The sequence below is a fragment of the Argentina anserina genome, chromosome 6 (assembly GCF_933775445.1).
Source record: "Argentina anserina chromosome 6, drPotAnse1.1, whole genome shotgun sequence".
NCBI lineage: Eukaryota > Viridiplantae > Streptophyta > Magnoliopsida > Rosales > Rosaceae > Argentina > Argentina anserina.
In genome coordinates, this window is record NC_065877.1 from 23998285 (window position 1) to 24020712 (window position 22428).

Here is a 22428-nt window from a genome sequence, read left to right on the forward strand (position 1 = left end):
CTTTTATCAGTTTTCTCACACGAAATAAAATTTACTGATGGTCGAATGTTATGTATTTCAATGATGTATAAAGAATAAAAGAAATATGTATGTTCCCTTGAACCATTAAATACACCTCCCATCAATAATGCTCAGAGCTGTATGTGTACAAAAAGATGTATATTATTTGTATCATACGCATTATTTCTCAGTGATGACAGATTGGCCAATTGGACTTTCATTTTTGGACATTGCCAATTTGCCATTCTCCATTCCACATGGCATCACGTGCTTGGAAGAGTTGGCCAATTTCAATAAGAAAAACCTCACACATACATCTTGTATTTTTCCATACAACTCACACATTCGTCTGATACACTGAAAGTGATCGATCACCCAATTAGGATATATCATCAAATTGATATATAGTAGATAAAAAAATTAGGGGAGTTTCTTGTTATGCATGCTCCTTTTGATACATTACAATATACTCATAGTGATATACGTTTAATGTTATACAAGTCGGTATATCATTTGATTTAAATATTATTAAATATTAGTTTATGTTTCTTTCACTTTGGATTATGTATTTCTTGACAGGCGTTTTTTTACGAAATGTTACAATGAATGACATGCGCCTAAAATGATAAAAGTTATCGGATCATTTGATTCCAATACTAATGTCTTTTGAGTTTCTTTCACTACAGACTATGCATTTATTATCATGTATTTTATTTTAATATGTTATGATTTTTAACTCGAATGAAAATACGTTTAAAGTGTTGATTTAGATATGCTTAATAAATTTCTCCAAGATAAAATCATGCCAAGGCTGAAAATCTATTGAATGCATTAAAAGTATTAGAAAATGGTTTAAACAGAATCGGTTAATGAGATTGCGAAATGTGATAAAACCATAAGACTGTTAATTGTCCCCCTCCCTTGCTCGTCCCTATCAATCTGCATATATATGAAATCACCAAAACCAGATCTTTCTACACACGTGGTTTTAGCCAATAGAGAATCAACTATAAAGACCGGTACCATTAATGTTCATCCCCAAGTGATTGTATCATCTCTACATCAAATAGTATAAAACCACACATAGTTCCTTCAAATCAGTCATCATTGATCAAACTCTTCCAAACAATCAAAACCCTTTTCCTTCTCATCTCCAAATCTCCCAGAACTACAGTTTCACTCAAACCCCTCTTGCTTTTCCAAACATAGAATCAATCAAGACGCTGCTTTTGTTGACACCATGGTTTTGATTTCAGGTCTTCCTGATGAAGTAGTCTACGATTGTCTTATTCGTGTCAAGTACGATCAGTTTCCGACTATAACGTCTGTTAGTAAAAATTGGAAATCAGAGGTTGAGCTACCGGAGTTCCATCGCCTAAGAAAGAACGGTGGTTATGGCCAGAAGCTCATTGTGATGCTCCAAGCACGTGTTGCTCCCAACCAAGGTGCTGCTCCCGGTGCCTTCAAGTGCCTGCAAAACCCGCTTTACCGGTTCACTGTCTGTGAACCGGATTCCGGTGATTGGAGAGAGTTCCCGCCAATTTCTGTTTTCCCCGGTGGGTCTCTACCCATGTTCTGCCAGTTTGCGGCGGTCGGGACCGATTTGGTGGTGCTCGGCGGTTTAGACCCGGTGACGTGGGGGAGCTCTAATTCGGTCTTCGTCTACAACTTCATGACCGCCACGTGGCGGCGCGGAGCATATATGCCGGGTGGATCCCGCATATTTTTCGGGTGTGCGTCAGACTCTAATCGGATGGTTTTTATTGCCGGCGGACACAATGATGAGAAAATTGCTTTGAAATCGGCGATAGCGTATGACGTGGCAAAAGACGAGTGGATTATGTTGCCAGACATGGAAAAAGAGCGCGACGAGTGCAAGACAGTTTTCCAACACGGTAAACTCCACGTCATCGGTGGCTACTGCACTGAAATGCAAGGTCGTTTTGAGAGGAGTGCTGAGACATTCGACACCTCCACGTGGCAGTGGAACTGCGTACAAGAGGAATTCTTACAAAGCAATGTGTGTCCCCGAACTTGCGTTATTGGCAGCGATGGGTTAGTGTACATGTGCCGCGATGGTAATCAGGTGATCAAACAAACATTTGGTAAGTGGCAAACCGTGGCCGAGTTGCCAACCGAAGTGCGCAACCCAGCCTCTCTAGCAGCGTGGCATGGCAAATTATTAGTGATTGGAAGTGCCGCGTTCGGTGAGCCCCACATGGCTTACATATTTAGTTTGGAAAATAACACCTGGAGTAAGATAGAGACCCCTGAGAAGTACTCCGGTCATGTACAATCAAGTTGCTATTTGGAGATTTAGACACCGTTGAGGACTTGAAACTATGTCACTTGTAAATTATGCTAAGGAATATGTGAAATAGTTCAGTTTGGCAAACCAGAATGTAGTGAACCTCCCTTTTTGTGCAAGGTTGATACATTGTCTCTTCAATGTTTGGAAAATGGCATTTGTCTTCTTTTTTTTAGAAGTCTATGTGTGAACCTAAAAGCCACATCTTACATTTTCAAACTTGGATTGTGCACTATATTAAGGGACTGGTTTTTCAAGCGCAGAAAGTAAAGTGAAAAAGGGACAGATAAATAATTATTCTATGGAATGGATCAATCCCTTTCATAGTTGCATGTATGTATTATTGCATTTATACTGTGATGCACAAGCTATTCCGAAGAGATTATAAGTCAAAAGGCATTCATCAGGTAAAGTCAGGTTTTAACAATTATTCTATAGCTTCCATTTTTATTTGTTGATGAGATCTCCGGAAAGACCTTTTTGTGTCACAATTTTTGCTCGCCACTCCGGGGCATAAGATAAGAGCAATCCTGAGGACTCCCAATTGCAAAGAGTAGCTATCAATTAAACCAACCAGGCAAGTGGATTGCATTTCTTTTTTTATTGCACTAGTTCTCGAAACAAATCGTTCCTGATGTGAGGTCGCTTCGCTTGCGCGATTTGCACTTCTGATTGGTTCCATCCATTCCTTGTAACGACCCCAAAATTTTGAGCTTAAAAACTCAAAATTCTAAAGTCGTTAAACACAAAATAATCTCAATAAAATCGAAATCATTCAAATGTCACAACGGATCAATTCTGAGTTCTCAATTCAACTCAGACAAACCAATTATTACAACCCAAATTTATAATCCATACATAAAATGGAAATGTAATAATCCTCACAAATCACTCACAAATCTCACAATTAACATCACGCCAATTCACGCTAAAACCTCACCACAAGTAGGACACAAACGACTTCGAGCCTCTGGAGTCGTCGCTCAACCTCCACTAATCAGCACCTGCAGAGTTATCCCCTACACTATCGGATTGGTGCACCGGGATTGTAAACACAAACCCGGTAAGCTTTACAGCTCGTATGAGTAAAATGAAAATATAATTCGCATATCAAAATATACGAAAAATCACAAATCAACAAATATAAATGTCCTCATGAGTCAATGGACAACCCATCTGGTTGTCCCAAAGAAATATGAAATGAAACGCTCATGAGAAAATTAAGTAACCATTCTGGTTACCCAATGCATTTATAATACGGGTACCAAGAACGCTGGTACACATCTGTTACCCCTCTCGTAATACACCGCCGATATTGGATAGCCACCCGCTACCCAACATCCAAAACAATCTGAGTACCCATGAGCAGATAACCACCCGTTACCTCACATGCAGTACTAAGGCAGACAGACTAGAGCTCTAACTGGATCGTAACTTTCGCCCGGCCAAAGGCTAGGTTCCGACTTGCCAAACACGTACAATAATCTCACATCATATTGTACCAATCACGTCCGAAGAAAAATCAACATTTTAACAATCTCAATGTTAAAAATCACGTACATTAATCTCACATCATATTGTACAATTCAAATCGCATGCTCAATATATTCACAATAAAATCATAACAGTATATTATATAGCAAACTATATATATTCGTACTTATTTACCATTTATACAATATATATATAGTCCACTATATCTTATACATGTCATATTTCACAACACATGCTCAATACACAATCTTCCGTCATCAAAATGATCATTTCTAATGAATTAATAACAGTATATAATATAATGAACTATATATATATGCACTTATTACCATTATACAGTATATATATATAATCCACTAAATTGTATACATGTTGTAATTCATTATTAAATACTCTTGCAAAATCTTGACTCACCGCGAGGATAGATTCGTAAATATGTGAGATTTTACTCACCTTATTGACTCGGCGTAATTCCACAATTTCCGAAGATAAATCATTTCCTCGATTTAACGATCACCTTGAAAAGAAAAGAAAAGAATTTAGAATCGTTTCGTAAACCTTTAAATGCCTAAACAGTAATAATCGGTTACTGTTCAGCAATTTTCGGTTTTACGAAGTTACTGTTATGTGGCACTGTTCACTGTTACTATTCACGGTTACTGTACAAATATTCAATTAATATGTATTTCTGTACGTATAAATACTATATACGTATTTATGTACGTATAAATACTATATACATATTTCTTTACGTATAAATACTATATACGTATTTATGTACGTACAAGTACTATATATGTATTTTCTGTACGTATAAATACTATATACGTATTTATGTACGTATACGTACTGTTTAAATGTAAATACAATCTCAGTAAATAAAATTTACTAATTACCTTTTACAAATTACTTTTTACAATTACTGAAAGTAATTTATATTTACATTTACTGTACGTAAAATTTAATTTACATTTACCGTACGTAAAATTTAATTTACATTTACCGTACGTAAATAAAATAACATTTACATTTACCATACGTAGTAAATCACTGTGGCAGCGCGTGGGGCACACGCGCCGAGCCCAAAACCGGCGCGTAGCACGCCACCGCCGCGCCCAATCGCTCCCTCCTCCTCTCTTCCTCCCCACGGCCTCACGCCGCCCCTAGACTACCTCACCCTCTCACACGCGCCGCCTAAGGCAGCGGTGCTCAACCCTCATAACCACACCTCCGATTCTCCTCAATCCTTCTCCAATCGATCAAGAAATCTCCCAAATCAAATCCAAACATCCAACAATCACAATCCACAATTCAATTACATTAATTTTTACCTAGTTCGAACGATGGAAACTCGATTTGACGTCGGTGATGCGTGAGAAGCCGGCGACGTCGATTCGAGCAGCGGTGAGCTTGAGGGTTGCTGCGGAGGTCTCGCGGTGCTTCCAGGGTCAGGCGGTGCGGGACAAGGCAGCTTGGAGGCGGAGATCACGGTGCGATGCAGAGGGAGGCTCGGGGAGAGAGGAGGAGGTCTCGGTGGCGAGCTAACACGTCGCAAGCTCGGGGGTTGGAGAGGAAGGTCACGCGATCCTCCTGGGCATGGCGGTGCAGGCCACGGAGGGCTGAGGACGGAGATCGGGGCGGAGAGTGACTTGAGAGAGAGAGAGAGAGAGAAAGTTTCGGGGAGAGAGAGTCGAGAGGAAAGGGGGAGGCGGGCCGAAAGGGAGAGAGAGAGGGTTTCCAATTATGGAAACCCTAATCTCATAAATGCTCTATTTATACCAGTTTCCAAATCGGAAACTAATTTCCGACATTAATAACTTTTACGTACGATGTCCGTTTCGAACGCGTCACATACTCACGAACTCGTATCGACGAGCTATACAACTTTCATGAAGAAAGTTTTCGCAACTAAGCGACGGAATAAAAGTCGATAATTTCGTTCGGAAACGTAACGTTTTTCTTATTAAACGTTCCGAGAACGTTTCCGTTTCCGTTCCGTAAAGTTGCAAACAATTATATTCATTTAAACTGAAATTCATAACTTTATAGAATTTAAATTAAATCAAACAATGTATTGAAATTTAGGGTTATTACATCCCTAACCCTCGAGTATGAAGGGGTCTGCCAGAATCTCCGTCTTTGCTGCTTCATGCGTTGTTGCAGAGTCTTGCCTTTCACCAAGGTCTTCTAATGGGACTTTGTCCGGGTCATATGATTGCGGACACTCGCAAGCAAGCGGCAGAATGCAAACTCTCGTCAAAAATTAGACACATCTCATCTTGCTGCTCCCCTGGGGACACCTACTGAATTGGAGACTTTCCAATCCCCTTACTCCATAGGGCAAATGATATCCATAGTTTAAACATTACATTATCAAAAAACTTCCATAGTTTAAAGTGAGTGAAGTGACTGCACCACATGACTAGATTTCAAGTTGGCAGCATCATCCAAAACGGACCAAAAGGATAACTATGCATCAATGCATGTGTATTCTTATTCAGTTGCGTAAAATAATTTTCTTTTAACTCAAATGATGTAGACCCACCAAATGTCCACACTGGCACTCATACTTATCACCAACATGGATTTGATTAAGGGCAAACATTTATTCATCTTTTTTTTCCATCTTTATTAACTTTTTCTTGACATTTTTTTAAACAGTGGAACTAATTCATTAGAATTTACCAACGGCAGTCTTGAATCTAATTAAACACATATGTTAAAATAATATAATATAAAATAAATAAAAATTTAAAATAAATTCGAAAATTAAATATTAAAAATTATTTTTTAGGGCCTAAACAACTTCGAATGTTCGAAAAAGCATACAAGTCATGATAAAAACCTACATGTTTAGTTTTTGGTGTTGTTCCCATTTTGAAAAAGTATCGGTGGCTCTATTTTGGGCTCTCAACCCAAACATGAAACATGAATAGTAACAGATTTTCCTTTCTTACAATAGTCAATCTGCTATTCAATTCTTGTTACCATATGTTCTACATCAGAGGGGTTTTGAGTCACGAGGCCTAGGTTTCACCTGGCGACACAAATGCTTTTCCTTTAAGCAAGAAAGTTGTAATCATGCTTGGCATGAAGGCTACGTGGAGAGGCTTCTTAACGTTGTCATGTGTAGGGCTCGTCAATGGGTCAAGCCGGGTCTTAATAAATTTAAATAAGTGGCGGGCCAGGTATTTTCACAAATACGAATATCCAAGCCCGCCCACCTAAAAAAGGTCTTACGGGCTTTTGCGGGCCGGGCAGGGCCTTAGGGGCTTGTATTAGAAAAAAAAAATAATATTCTAATTTAAGGGTTTGAAACGATAAAAAAATTATTAGAAAACATTCTAAAAAAAGTCACAAATAAATTCTAGTTTCAAAATATTGTCGATCGACACCAATAGATGTGATCGATATATATATTTAGGGATCCAATAAAAATTTCATCCAATTCGGACCTCGTTTGACCGTCGGAATTTTCGGTCAACAAAAAAAAGAAGCGTTTTCACATAATAAAACCCCATTGACCGGGGTTTTGCCAAATGATTTTTCTCGTTACAACCACGCATGATCGGTAACAAAAATTATGTGATTTTAAATATGTAAACAACTTTCCTCATTCGCATCTTGGTAATGGGTCCCCCCTTATAACATATTAGTGTTGTTTTTGATTTACAGAAAATTCTGACGGTCAAACGAGGTCCGAATTGGATGAAATTTTAAAATGATTATTAAATATATATACTGATCACATCGAATGGTGTCGATTGATTCCGAGAAGTTTATTTCATATAGTCGTTTCATAATGTGATAGTTTTATTATAAACCTAATATATAGGTTATAATACATTAGTGGACATTTCAGCGATCGAAAACTCCAATTCAAAATATGGTCCATCGACAGTTGTAGATCTGATCGGTATATATATTTAGGGAACCCGTAAAACTTTAGTCCGATTTGGACATGGTTTGACAGTTCGTACCAACGGTCAACTAAAAAATAGGCGTTCTAACATATTGAAACCCCATTGACCGGGGGTTTGCCAAATATATTTCTTCAGTTTGACCGCGCACGATAGGTAACAAAAATTAGGTGATTTCATATATGTAAACGGTTTTCGGCATTCCCATATTTGTAATAAGTCCTCCCTTAGGGCATATTAGTAGTGTTTTCGATTTACCGAAAATTCCGACGGTCAAACGAGGTCCGAATTGGATGAAATTTTCACTAGATATATATACCGATCATATCGACTGGGGTCGATCCATCCCGAGAAGTTTCCTTCATATAGTGGTTTCATAATGCGATACTTTTATTCTAAACTAAATCAAATACGAATGTATAATATTTTATTATTTTGCGGGATTTTGCCGGTCCGGGCCGGGCCTTACGGGCCTTGCGGGCTTTTGTTGGGCCGGGCCGGGTTTCACACCTCTAATTTAAGCCCAACCTTCTACCCACGGAAGCGGGCTTTCTCGTGGGCCGGGCCGAGTAAAAGCATGTCGGACTTGCGGGCCTCTGCGGGCTTTTCGGATCCGCAGACTAAATAATAAGGCCTAATCATGTGTATGTCGAGCAGATCTTTTACATCTTCTCAAGCCATGGTTTGGGCGCTGGTGTGACGCCGGCGAGACTGGCTCAATATCAATTGAAACTATGAGAGATGAAATATTCACATTGGAAGGGACCGAAGAGTATATGCCTAAAAGTCGACGACATGAAATCATATAATTCAACTTATATATATATATATATATTATTACCATGGTGAACAAAAATTAACATCATTATTTCTTGACAAACATCCCTATTTAAGGAGATTTGCCAATTTGCTTGCGCAAAAATGTGGAACACCCTGTTGGAAAAATAGTGATACTTACATATATAATTTAATAAATTAAATTATAAAATAATTATAAAACATAATTAAAACTTGAAATTTTAATAATGAAGAACACGATATAAAATCAAGATGAACTCAACCAAAATACCGAATAATGGATGATCGAAAGAACCAGTTGAGATGTGTGTATATCACATTGTCCTTATTTACACCTCCTCTACCAGTGCAAGGATGTCACAACCCCGAATTTCAAATGATAAAAATTTGAATTTGAAGCCATGAAAACTCTAACATAATTCCAACTATATTGAAACCATCTTACAACAACAGTGTATCGAAACTAAGTTAAAGTATGACTCAGTCGACTTGAATAATATATTACCAATTTATATACACAAGTATTAAATCAATTGGAAAATGTAATATTCACTGGATTCTCACCAAAAACGAAGGAGGGGATCCCTCAAAAAATCCTCCATGTAGGCTCTCCGAGCCTTCTAATCCCCACCTGAAGAACTATCCCCTACACCATCGATTGGTGCATCGGGATTGTAAACACAAACCCGGTAAGCTTTACGGCTCATACAAATGGTATGAGTAAACCAACATTTAAACATACATCACAAAATAAAGAAAATGTAACCATTCACATTTTTAACACATGTGAACTCATGAGATCCATGCAGCTCATCTGGTTACCCCTCATGATGTACAACGGCAGACAAACTAGAGCTCTAAATGATCATAACCAACCCCCGGCCAAAGACTTGGTTCCCGATTTAAATGCCATCACCAAGTCCGAAAACCAGAAAACGTTTTAACCAGACTCAATGTTAAAACCACATACAATATAACAATCCACATATATTTATATCGTACTAAAACCAAGCGACTCTTACACAAAAATTTATATAACAGTCACACCTATAATCCATTATACTAGAAGGTACATTTTCTTCTCTTCCGACCTCATCCGCCAATTTACCGGAATGTACATTTTATTCTTTTCCGGCCACATCCGCCACAATTAATCGAAAAAAATAAAACACATAATTTAAATGAAAACTGTAACATTAACTTAAATGCATCTTAACGTAAATACAAGTCATTACCAAAGGTAGACTTGTCGTGGTGAGATTTACTCACCTTAAATTATGCGTGAAACTTCTATAACCCTAAGTGAGATTCCCTCACTCATTTCGCTGGTCACCTAGTGGCATAACAACGTGTGAATATTGATTATAGTTAAAAACGATGTTCATGTAAAACACTGTTCACGTGCCGCCCTAGATGGCCGCGCGTGGGGCTCACGCGCCGCCAGAGACCACAAAAAACGATGTTGCTCAAAACCTGACAAGTCCAACATGAAAATTATAAATCACAATGAGATATAGGTTTTTCATACCTGAACCAACACTTAGAACTATCGAGAAGTCATTAGAAACGCCCAAGATGCCGACGGTGGGTGAATCGTGGAACACGAGATGGTATGTCGATTCGAGCTTTAAAACAACTGGAATCGAGACCAGAGGTGGGAAAAACCGCGGGAGGAAGAGTCGCAAGCTCCTGAGTCACCTTAGATGGAGGCGTCGATCGACGACAGAGACTTCCGAGCTTAATGCTCCGCACTTGGTGGTTTGCTCGCTGTGGGCCGTGGCTCAATCGAGGGAGAATGGAGATGCGGAGAGAATGGGACCGGCGACACTCCGATCGGTGGCTGAATAGCTGAGTTCCGGGCCGAAGATGATTTTTGGGAAGAAAGGGGTTGGGAGTCGCTCGGCCGGTCTGGTTTCCACTTTTGGTTTTGTGATTTTAGGGTTTCCCAAAAAGTCCTTTTGTACCTTTCCAAAATCGGAAACCAATCTTCTATTACTAACAACTTTCACATACGACGTGTGATTAATGCATGCCACATGTTTATGAGCTCATATTGACGAGCTCTATGACTTTCGTGAAGGAAGTTTTCAGAGATGAGTGAGGAATTCAATGTCAACTCTAAAACCACTGAAAACATAACGTTTTTCACCTTTTAATTTCCGAAATCATTTCCATTTTGTAAAGACAACAACGAGAAGGTGTAAAATGTGAATTTACTCAAATTACCAAACATAATAATTTACACGAAATTATCAGAATTTAAACTCAAAAATTCGGGTTATTACAAAGGATGCTTGACACTTGTCTCCCAGGATAAAACAACTAACAACTCTAGAAGCTGCACTGCTAGCTAGAGCTCTCTACGAACTAGAGGAGTACATATTTCTATCACTAGAGAAGCTAAGAAACATTTTGAGAGAGAAGAGATGATTGTTGTGTTTGGGATGATTATACAATGAAAAGATAGTGGCAATTTATACTGTGAGGGATTGCAACCAGCAATGAATAGATGGCTGTTACGGAAATCAAAAAAATCATAACATACATAGGTTACATATGTTACAAAGTAATAATTCCAATATGTTACATATGTTACAATCTCTTCTTTGTAATAACAGTAATGTTTGCTGTTACAAGAAAAAAGGATTTGAACAGATTTTAGAGAAGGTGAAATGTCCAATGTCTAAAAAAGATGTTTTCGGAAATGCAAATGAAATATGCGTTCTCACCCTCAAATTGGTGTTGCACTCGTGTCCGCAGGTCACGCGGGCATACACGAATTTCCTTGCAACCCGAGATTTACACCTCGCCTACGCATGCGTGAGAGGGTACAAAAGGGGCTTACACACTTTACAATCCATAAACAATGGATTCTATATAAAGCATTTTCACCACTTTTTTTTTTTAATGTGAGACAAATAAATTTTCCCCATTCCAAATAGCCATCTTTGAGTGACAAATTCTCATTCACCCACTAACCAAATTATACAATTAGACACATGATCATGTAGCCCTCATTATGGAGAACTCATATCTATGTTCATCTTTAATTAATTACAAATTTAGCTAACTTTAATTAATCAATTAAATTTGGTTAAAAAATGGTTACTCAAACCATTTTTCCAACATACTCTTGTAGTTAGAATCTTGTTGCATATAAAAACGATCTTTAAATTGGAAGGCTTGATCAACTAAAAGTTATAAGATAAGCAAAATGGTTCTCAGCTAGGCTGCACGGAATCAGGTACGGATACGTGGAAGAGAAACGTTTGGAAACGCGGAAGTGTGTTTTTCAAAATTTTTAGGAAGCGGGTACATTTTGGAAACGTCGAAATAAAAAAAAAACTAAAATATATATAAATTATACAAAAAATAAATATAATAACAAATTTTTAGTTTAAATAACTCAAAATCTCAAATAACTTAAATAACTTGGTGTTCAACATTCGAAATAATACAAATATAATGAGAGATTTAGGTATCAACAAGAGAGAAGGAGAGTCAGCGACTCGGCGGGAGGTCAAAAATATGTCGAAATAAGTCATTTGACTCAACGAAGTTAGGTCTATCCCTTCATTAAAAAAACATAAAAAACCTTTGTTTTTTTTGGAAACTTGCGTTTCCAATTCGAAAACTCGTGTTTCAACCGCGTTTTCAAAACACATTTGTCTGGAAACACGTTTCCGGGCGTTTGCGGCGCGTTTTCAGAATGGTTCCGCTTCAGAAACAGGAAACGTGGGTGTAGGCACGTTTCCGTGCTTCCTAGATTCTCAGAGACTCAGACATGCGTGAATACCATATATGTACATAATTTTGCCAAGGTTTAAGATTATCGAGATGACAAGAACAAACGGATCGGCGAACGACTGAAATGGAAGATTATGTACTTTACAGCAAATGGCTTCCAAAACAATTGAAACCACCACACCCCCCATGCCCAGATCAAATAAGAAATTAAGGACAAACCAATCAAGCACGAATAAGTAAATTAGGTCAAAGCATATGTGCCGGGCTATCGTATAGGAGTAATAGGACCCTGATCGAAGACCAATTAGCTTTTCCGGTTTCACATTAGAGCCCCAATGGACAGCTATGAAACTGCGTGATATGCGGGCTTTATTAGAAGATGACATGGATTAATTTCCATGGGCATGGGGCCATTTAACATCTTCTATAATCACAATGTGCCAATAATTCTTTTACATCTAGGTTACCACAAGATTAAGGTAACTTTCTAAATAGAAACTTGAGAATAAGAAAAATAATTGAAACATCTTTCACTAAGAAAATTTTGTGCCGCATGCAAAAGTGACAACACCAAAATAATACTGTATTAATGAATTACTCATAATTAAGTATATATGATCCCTCTATTCTAAATTTTTGAGAGGTGTACTGTGTAAATGTTACTTTCATGTCAAACCAAAATCGCAACCTTCCAATTTCACAAGATATATTGTCCTTGCCTCTACCTGCCTACCATCTTTGTGACTCGGAAGACGGCCGGGAAAATCGACCGCTCCAATAAAATCCAAAATTTTCCCGTGATATATCCACTATAGATAATTGAAGTTGAAGAAACGTGGTTTACCAATCTAATTGAACGTAGATTAGGACCAACATAAGTAATTTATCAGTTCAAGGCAATGTGGAACACACAGAACGGTCGAATGGTTTGTCTGCCGCGCGTTAACAATATATATATATATATATATATTATAACGAGGCGACTTTAATTAAGGAAAGAATATGCAGTTTATATATATATATATGATAACGAGGCGACTTTAATTAAGGAAAGAACATGCAGTTGGTCATGGTTTTGATGCTCTGATCTGAACGTTTGTGTTATCATATTATCAACTTGACAAACCGACGGCGGTAAAACCAGATGCAGTTCACACTTCATATGATCGATCGATATGGCGGTAAACATAACTGTGGTTCTTACTGTGGCGGTAAAATCAACAGCAAATAAATTACTTTTTTTCCTTTTGATACAAACAGTAATTACTGATTATCGTTAAGTTATATATGGCTAGTCCTAGTAGAAGTGGTAGATCGAATTAGTGAAATAATTTCAGCTCTGGAACAAATATGTACGTTTTTAAATTTTCTGTTTATCGGATCCAAAAAAGAGAAATCAATCAAAAGTTAGTAATGCCTAATCTATCAAAAATGAGAAATTTCTGCAGGGTTATAATGCCTACCAATTGGGTTTATATGGATGAAAATATGCCAGAATTGATTGTACAGTATAGTAGTTTGTATAGTGGTTTAGGATTTAGGGTATAGTGGTGAATATTTGAGTAAATTAATTTTCGTGATGATGAATTAGGAAGCTTTCCATGTGCATGTCCATGTCCATATCTGCATTTTCATGTTTGTTTCCCTGGTTCTTAAAAAATAGAGTTTTTTTCACTAACAGTTTCTCAATTCTAGTGTACTTACCAATGTGATACCTCAACTCTTAATCGTACCAATGTGATATCCAGACTCTAGTATTGCTATCATTGAAGTACTTCCGTCAGTTTTTTTCAACTTCTCCATCATCTTGGTGACGTGGCAAGTACGTGAGGCCCACAAAAAGGGTTAAAAGACAAAATTAACCTCATCTGAGAGGAGCAATGTTTTTCCCGCCCTTTACCTTGAGAAAAACACCCAATAATTCCAATTTTGGCGCCAATTTTCCCTCCCTACTCCTTAATTTGTGTCTCTTATCTAAACTAAAGAACTACCGCCAACCAGTCGATCACAATCTGATAAAACCTAGATCAATCTCATTTTTTATTTTTACCCTAGCACTTGTTAAACTAACAGAATAAATATAGAAATTTATATGGAACATCTCATTTCCACAATCTCATAAGAATATAGAAACACATAACTTAACGAAATTCAAATACATGTTTAAGTACCATTAGTTGCCACCTTTTATGTTGATCTGCCATGATTTTTGCTTGTAAGAACTAATGGTACTTAAACATGTAGTTGAATTTCGTTAAGTTATGTGTTTCTATATTCTTATGAGATTGTGGAAATGAGATGTTCCATATAAATTTCTATATTTATTCTGTTAGTTTAACAAGTGCTAGGGTAAAAATAGAAAATGAGATTGATCTAGGTTTTATCAGATTGTGATCGACTGGTTGGATGTAGTTCTTTAGTTTAGATAAGAGACACAAATTAAGGAGTAGGGAGGGAAAATTGGCGCCAAAATTGGAATTGTTGGGTGTCTTTCTCAAGGTAAAGGGCGGGAAAAACATTGCTCCTCTCAGATGAGGTTAATTTTGTCTTTTAACCATTTTTGTGGGCCTCACATACTTGCCACGTCACCAAGATGACGGAGAAGTTGAAAAAAACTGACGGAAGTACTTCAATGATAGCAATACTAGAGTCTGAGTATCACATTGGTATGATTAACAGTTGAGGTATCACATTAATAGGTACACCAGAGTTAAGGAACTGTTGGTGAAAAAAATTCTAAAAAATATGAAATAGTTTACTTTGTTTCCAAAACGAAAAAACATGTCATGATCCTTCTATTTGAAAATGTCAAACAATTTTTAATGATCAAACCTAAGTGCGCCGCCCACTTTTCAAGCTTTTTGTAGCGTCAATGCCTTTGCGTTTGAAAGACAAAAGCACATCTACAATCTACCTGCTGGTGCGTACAGCGTACACGATGAAACCCTATATTGACATTACACACTCATTAGCCTTGAACTTTCCGTAAAGAACAGCTAGACCGAATCTTGATAATTCGATCGATGCTATATAAGCAATAGTACTCACTCGTTTGATCGCATTGCATGTTAACATTCTCTTGATTCTCTTCAAATCTTCAAACCCTTGTTCCACCTTAGCGAAAAGCTGCATTCTTTGCAAATATATATTGGTTCTGTCCTTGCTGTGATTTCAGGCATATACATGGAGCAGCTGATTCCTGGTTTACCTAATGATATTGCTCGAGATTGCTTGTTTCGCATACCCTACAGTTTTCTGTCAGATTCTTCTTATGTATGCAAAGATTGGAACCATGAGATTGAGCAACCGGACTTTCTACGGCTGCGAAAAGCCACCGGCCGTAGTCAGGCCATCGTTGTAATGGCACAAGCACGGTCTAACCGGGGAAATCGGACTCCGCCGGAGTTCAGGCTCTCAGTTTTTGAACCCAAGTCGAGCAAATGGGAGGAGCTGCCTCTGTTCTCTGGGTTTTCTAAAGGACTGCCGAGGTTTTGCCAAGTGGTCGGAGTCGGGTCGGATTTGGTTGTGATGGGCGGGTTGGATCCATGCACTTGGGAAGTGTCCAATAGTGTGTTTATTTACAATTTTGTGTCGGCAACTTGGCGCTGTGGAGCGAACATGCCAGGTGTCAAGAGGTCTTTTTTTGGATGCACATCCGATGATGATAAGCGGATGGTGTTTGTCGCTGGTGGACATGACAATGAGAAGAATGCTTTGAGATCAACGATGGCTTACGATGTGGCAAAAAACAAGTGGATTATCATGGCTGACATGATCAGAGAACGCGACGAATGTAAAGCGTTATTCCACCATGGCAAGCTCCATGTCATTAGTGGATATTGTACCATAACACAAGGTCAATTTGAAAGAAGTATAGAGACTTTCAATCCGGTCACCTCCAAGTGGGAAGTCAAAGAGGACTTCTTGCCTGCCAATGTGTCTCCCAAGTCCTGTGTGGCAGGCCATGACGGAAAACTTTACATGTCATCGGAAAGCCACATGACAGCATGGGACGGTGCCGCATGGCAGGCGGTTTCTCAAATTCCGGCTGATGTGGGTTCCGCGACTACATGGCAGGAGAAGCTGTTGGTGACCGGGTCTGGTGAGGGCCAAATGGCCTATGTTCTGGATTTGAGTAGCTACTCTTGGACGAAAATTAAGATGCCTGAGGAATGTAGAGGTCATGTGTACTCAAGCTGTTACTTGGAAATCTAAATTGTTGGGCATTTTGGTTCCTTGCTTCACAATTCGTTCGTTCATTTTTGTTTTTACTTATGAGATTAATATGGCTAGGTTTCTATGTTAGAATCTCACAGAAATGAAATACTCTAGTGTGCAACAAATTTGCTTTCAGCTTGACATTTAAATTTCAGACCAATAAGCTCTTCCACCAATCAAAACATTTCTTACATTTCCTCAATGAAAAGAAATTAGCAACACTTGGTATCATCTATCACTCAATCACTGGGAGGAACGTAATTTCTGTTCTGCACTCATAGCACCCTCTGAAATTCCGAAGCAATAAAAGAGAGAGATGTCTACTTGGGTCTCATGCACTTGAGAAGAACTTCAACAAATTTCTTGTACATGTGCCGCTTTAAGTACATCTTCTCCACCTTTTCTCTTCCTTTCAATCCCATTTGCTTCCTTAATTCTGGGTTTTTCAGCAAAAGCCGGAGATTTTTGGCTAGGACCTGAGTACCGGGATGCCCCAGAGGATGAAGCAGACCTGTTACATTGTGGTCGACAATCTCTTTTGTGCCCCCAGCATCTGTTCCAAGCACCTGATATAGATAAATGAAGTCATATTATCTATCAAGGCCGGCCTGGTGGACAAATCTAAATAGCATGGAACTCGCAATTGAGATTCAACCTCATAAAAAAAGATTAAAAAATATATTATTGAAACAATCTGCAATTATTTTAAATTTTATCTCATACATTTGGCTTCAAACAGCCTTTATATTCTGCAGATCTATTGGACAGAAGCAACGCCTTTATGTCCCTAAGTATTTACCCTGTCTGTGTCAGTTGTTTTAGTGGAATAACACACAAGGACAACCAACTAAGCATTCTTATAAAAAAAATATAAAATTTAAGCATGCAATCCTATAGTCTACACAAAGATCACTGTTGTTTCATATTTAAATAAATGCAAGGGAAAACTGCGCTCTTTTGTCTATGTAATCACACAGCTATACAACTAATGATAAATACTTGGGTAAATTGAGAGAACCACAACCCTTTTGCAACAACTGCAAGTTCACTGATCTAAATAGGAGAGAAAAGTTTTGGGCGTCTACTGTCTACCATCAACAATCAGGTTATCATCTAATATATAAATATATGTAAATACACACACACACACACACACACACACTTCTTATCTTCCATTTTTGTAGTATGGACCTACATTGACCTTAATTTTTAAGCTAGCATTAGAAGATGAGCAGAAGATAAAGATTAAACCATACATCAGACGCAGAACGTTTTGCATATATAAATTCAGTGTGAGAGACCATATGTCATCAGTACAAAGTCCAAATAGTGACTAATGATGAAGAATTAAATCAAGTCAGATCATACCGGAAGACCGAATGCCATGGCTTCGATTGTCACTCTCCCAAAAGTTTCTCCCAGACCCTGTACGACATTTAAATGACTTAGGGAGTACGTAACAATACAATTATAAAATGTGTACAAAGGATAGAAAACATAAATTGACTACAAATTCAACTAAAGTGAAAAAGCAATGAACCATATACATGACAAGATACTCCATTACTAATTCCATCTAAATCTATGATGGAAGAGTTACACATTGAGAAATAGGCTTCGTATTATGTTTTTATTCAGCTATAAATCTTGCCAAAGTAAATGAATTTACTGTTGAACAAGCAACATCAACATAAAATACTCACATCAATGACATTATTATCCTTTTAAATTGGTAGCATTTTTAAATTTTTTCATAAGTTGAGCACTAGATATCAAACTATTTCTGTTCAATGCAAGTCATAGAACAGTGAGAACCTCTGCATTCACATATATCGTAAGAGACTAGTCAGATGTATCACCTGAGAGTTCATGACATAAACATCAGCGGCAGAGTACAGCGAGGCTACACGCGTGGTTGCGGGAGTCCAAAGCACCGATTTTGACAGGTTTGAATGCTGAGATAGAAAGCTTAAGAGTTCTTTCACATAAGCCACCTTATTGCTCTTAGATCCAACAGAACCAATAAGAAACTTTGCAGATTGTTTCACTGTTCCTCCATTATCTGACAATACTTTCCTCTTGTGAGTGACAATGAAGTTTGAGGCATTTAATTCATCAACAGAGGCAAAGCGGTTACGTAAATGCAACTGCTTCTTCCGGTATTCTTTAAAGTGGACACTGGATTTAGTGGACAGTGGAAATCCCTTTAATGATACAGCATGATCATTGAACCTTTGAAGCAAAGATCTTGAGTGATGCTTTCTACCCAAGGCAGAATGGGCTCGACCCTTCCGTACTGAATTTTTTATCTTAGGATTATCTGGCTGAGGTTCTTCTATTACCAAGCGTGCTGAGTTCAGAACCAAGAGCTGGCCCTTTCCAGGGTTTATACTGCTTAGAGATATTGCAAGCATATCATTATCTGTTAACCCCATCTCCTTCCTGACTGCATCTCGCAATAACTTCATTTTTTCCAGCATCTTCTCAGTACTAGATGCTGGAGTATTTAGCGAGCAACCTATGCCAGCTGAAAATGCTAATTCATCGTTAATTGACAGTGGCACAATTGCTGGCTTCTCCCTCAGCTTAATCTTTTCTTCTTCACACCAATCTAGCCATTGTTTTGACTGTGATTCTGATAGAAAAGCCAGCATTTTTACTTGACCTAGCACAACCTTTGCCCTATCGAAGTACTCTCTCCGGTTTTCCATGATCCACCAAGCAATTTGACTTGCACCAGCTGGGAACTTATCAATGTATTGATCTGAAATTCATGATTGTATGTGAATAGGTTTCTCAAGACACATGCAAAAGGAGCTAAAGAAAATTTAACTTTCACTCTTAAAACTGATGTGTTTGCCCATATTCATAATAGCAAAGGGGGTGGTGAATTATTTTTAAAAAAAGAAGCATAAAAAATAATCAAGCATCCTTTCGAAAGAAAAAAAAAAACTGTTCAGACAAGATGTCCTGGCACACACAAAATCACAGATTTCTGATAGGTAACTGATTACTGATATAACTGATTTCAGACAAGATGTATGACCGCAATCACAGTAGGTGTCAGAGCATGATATGAACATTTCAACTAGTTTTTCATTAAGTCATATTCCCGGTATTGCGTAAAGGAGTATACATAAACGATGGATAATGCTCACATCAATCTATATTACAATGGAAGCATATCAGCTGGGTCAACTGGAAAATTGCAGACTTCACCCGAAAAGTTTAACAAGCAATATATCTGACTAAATTCAGGACAGTAATATAACAATGTACAACTAATTGATCACCAGGACCAGACCTGCTTCAAAAAGTAGACAATCCTAGCAAGAAATTCTGCAACTAACTCACTATACCTTCAAAAGAGGACTATGGAATATTTAATGGAAGCATACTACATTGAGCAGTGCATGTGAAGAGGCTAAAGCACACAGAAATCATAAGCACTCTAGTCCTTAGTCAACATCAGCGGATGTCTAGTCACTATCTGTATAGCCACATTGCAACATACTACTTCTAAAATGAAATAAACAACGTAGAGTTTATCCTGAATACCATGCATATTGGAAACACTTGATATCAAAATGCATTAATAATGACACTAACATCTCTCTGGAAAACAATTCTCACCAATCCATGATGCACAGACTGCTGAACCAGCAATAACGAGATCTTGTTTCATGGCAGTTTTGAAGCTATGATCTGCTTTATCTTCAAGAACCTTGATTTTTCGCCTAGTAAGCTCTGGCATCAAGCCACCCTTCTTGCTAAGAACTACGGCAGAAACTGTGGCTCCACAGCTCAAAAGCTCTGTCGCCAGCTCCATCATTGATAGTGGTGCTCCAGTCATTGAAAGTTCATGGAAAATTAACATAAATCTTCTTGACCATACGAGACGGGCAAAGTCCCCCTTCCTGTCACAGGTTCCAGATCGTATTCTAGGACTCCATTCTAAAATTCTATCCTCTGTAGAACCAAATGGACCAACGAGCATTCCATAAGATGCATTGGTCTTAGGAATGTCCGGTTCCTGCTCTTCCATCTCATGGATTTCAACAGGCACACTTTTCTTCGGCTTACCCCGGGCTTTACCACGAGCTGTTTTCTTACTCTTCTTCTTTGCACTGAGGCTCCTACGAGATGCAGCTCCATTATCTTTTTTTGCCAAACCCACACCTATGCTTTTATCAGCTTCTGTTTGATTTTGGCCAGTCTCATTTTTCAGGGCCGCCGGACTATCAAGCAAATCTCGCCGCTGAATCTGCTCAGCATCCGCCTTCTCATTGCTTTCTTCATTTCCAACCCCCAAAAAATTATCCTTGTTATTGCTATGTGCCCAACTTGACTGAAAATAAAATCCAAGATAAGCCCAAAGAGTAATCAGTAACAACCAAAACAGTAACCGATTGCTCCGAAACCACTGTGCACCTCCACTACTCCTAGCTTCTCTTCGGGGCGTACGGCTTGAATGCAATCTCTTGAATGAAGGAGAGTTTCGTGGACTTGATCGCCCTGACAATGTAGACTTAAAACTTCCAATTCCCCTCGACAACTTATAATCTCCTTTAATGCCCTCCTCCATTTGGTTTCTTTAACTATCTTACCCCACCGAGAAACTTAAACCACATTGCTCGAAGAAACCTACCACTAAAAAGGGGTACAGCGCCTGTAAGTGCACATAATCAAGTCAATCTCCCATCATACTAATTGGTCACAGAAATGAAGCTAGTGCCCCACTTCCTTCAGCTTTTGTATTCTAATGCTATCAATATAATTCATTCAAGTTAAGCCTCACTTGGCACTAACCGCACTATAGATCGATATCAGATAGCAACAGCATTTAGCATTCTATCACCACAAAAAAACACCATAGTTATGAAGATAGAGTAGCTTGAATCGACAAAAGGAAAGTAAGAACTAATTTAAGCTCAGTCCTGTTCACTAGAAAAAGATCTGCCAGATCCAACAGTTCGGTTTCTCCGTCTTTTCCATCACTAATGGAAGTCGAGAAACTATCGCTTAGCTACTTCGCCGAAGCTCATTTTCTTCCGGATTATTAACTTACATCTGAATAATAACTCTATCATATCTTAAATAGTTCACATTTTCACTACACATTATCTCAGAATAGTGATACTCTAAGAAAACTGAACTGAGATTCGATCCAATTATTTCAAATCTCAGGCATTATTGGACATGAAGCTAATTACAATTGAAGGCGTGCATTTTGGCTTCTCTGTCTTTTTCTCAAGGATTTCAGTAAGCAGATATGAGTATTCGAGCTGAGAAACTTACCTGGATTCTGTATGAGTTGCGCTTCCGAAGCTCAGATTTGAAGATCCGAGCTTCACCTCCTCAAACTCAAAGCTCAGACTTACAGAGTCACAGAAACACAGTGAGTTCTAGAGAGAGAGAGAGAGAGAGAGACATCTGAAGTCTGAACTGCCTTTACTGCCTTTGTCTGCAAAAAATTCAATTAGAATTTGATCGCACGTGCCAGCCAGTCAACCCGTGTAAACATGAGTTTGAAATCCGGTGCGGCAGAGACTATGAAGAAACAGGTATTTTCTGACTCAGCCGGCTACGTGGGACCGTGTGAATGGATGTTAGGTGGGGGGGGGGGGGGTGGCGGCTTGCAGTGTAATTGAGCATTTTGTGGCGTCGGTGGGACTCACAGCCAATCCTGGCCCTCCGATCTTGTACGGGTTGATTTTTAATTTATGTGTTAATATTTGTTAAAGTGATCCATAAGTCTTCGAATAACAAATGTGCATTATTTGTTTTTATGTTTGCCTCTGCTGTGCATTATTTGTTTATTAGTGCAATTCCTTCTTTTCCCTCTCCTAACTAATGACATTTTATACTCCCATTTCTTACGAACTCAACTATACAATTTTGTCAGTTTGGAAAACATACATATTAATGGGTTAATGGTGCAGA

At 38.4% G+C, this 22428-nt stretch overlaps 3 protein-coding genes across 5 annotated transcripts; 2 read left to right on the plus strand and 1 right to left on the minus strand.

Annotated features, from left to right (window-relative positions):
* The first annotated feature begins 999 nt into the window (after nt 1-999).
* LOC126801268 (F-box/kelch-repeat protein At1g80440-like) lies at nt 1000-2449 on the plus strand. The gene has a single exon (XM_050528777.1). It carries the CDS (start codon nt 1241-1243, stop codon nt 2318-2320), a length of 1080 nt encoding a protein of 359 aa, XP_050384734.1. The 5' UTR covers nt 1000-1240; the 3' UTR covers nt 2321-2449.
* A 12952-nt stretch (nt 2450-15401) lies between these two features.
* On the plus strand, nt 15402-16492 carry LOC126801269 (F-box/kelch-repeat protein At1g80440-like). The gene has a single exon (XM_050528778.1). It carries the CDS (start codon nt 15451-15453, stop codon nt 16480-16482), a length of 1032 nt encoding a protein of 343 aa, XP_050384735.1. The 5' UTR covers nt 15402-15450; the 3' UTR covers nt 16483-16492.
* A 109-nt stretch (nt 16493-16601) lies between these two features.
* On the minus strand, nt 16602-21917 carry LOC126801257 (uncharacterized). Of its 3 annotated transcripts, XM_050528754.1 has the most exons (6): nt 21784-21891; nt 21295-21342; nt 20119-21154; nt 18345-19249; nt 17854-17910; nt 16602-17051 (listed from the first exon to the last, which is right to left on the minus strand). In XM_050528754.1, the coding sequence occupies exons 3-6, from the start codon at nt 21068-21070 to the stop codon at nt 16806-16808; spliced, it is 2160 nt and encodes a 719-aa protein (XP_050384711.1). In that variant the 5' UTR covers nt 21071-21154; nt 21295-21342; nt 21784-21891; the 3' UTR covers nt 16602-16805. The 3 variants fall into 3 exon arrangements, with proteins under 3 accessions (XP_050384711.1, XP_050384712.1, XP_050384713.1); XM_050528755.1 differs by lacking the exon at nt 21295-21342 and having other exon boundaries at nt 21784-21917; XM_050528756.1 differs by lacking the exon at nt 21784-21891 and having other exon boundaries at nt 21284-21329.
* Between the last annotated feature and the right edge of the window lie 511 nt (nt 21918-22428).

Coding starts and splice junctions, on each gene's coding strand:
- LOC126801268 (XM_050528777.1), top strand. CDS start 1,241: ATGGTTTTGATTTCAGGTCTTCCTGATGAAGTAGTCTACGATTGTCTT.
- LOC126801269 (XM_050528778.1), top strand. CDS start 15,451: ATGGAGCAGCTGATTCCTGGTTTACCTAATGATATTGCTCGAGATTGC.
- LOC126801257 (XM_050528755.1), bottom strand. CDS start 21,070: ATGGAGGAGGGCATTAAAGGAGATTATAAGTTGTCGAGGGGAATTGGA. Junction 19,250..20,118: donor AGTCTGTGCATCATGGATTG/GTGAGAATTGTT, acceptor CATGAATTTCAG/ATCAATACATTGATAAGTTC. Junction 17,052..17,853: donor CCATGGCATTCGGTCTTCCG/GTATGATCTGAC, acceptor TATCTATATCAG/GTGCTTGGAACAGATGCTGG.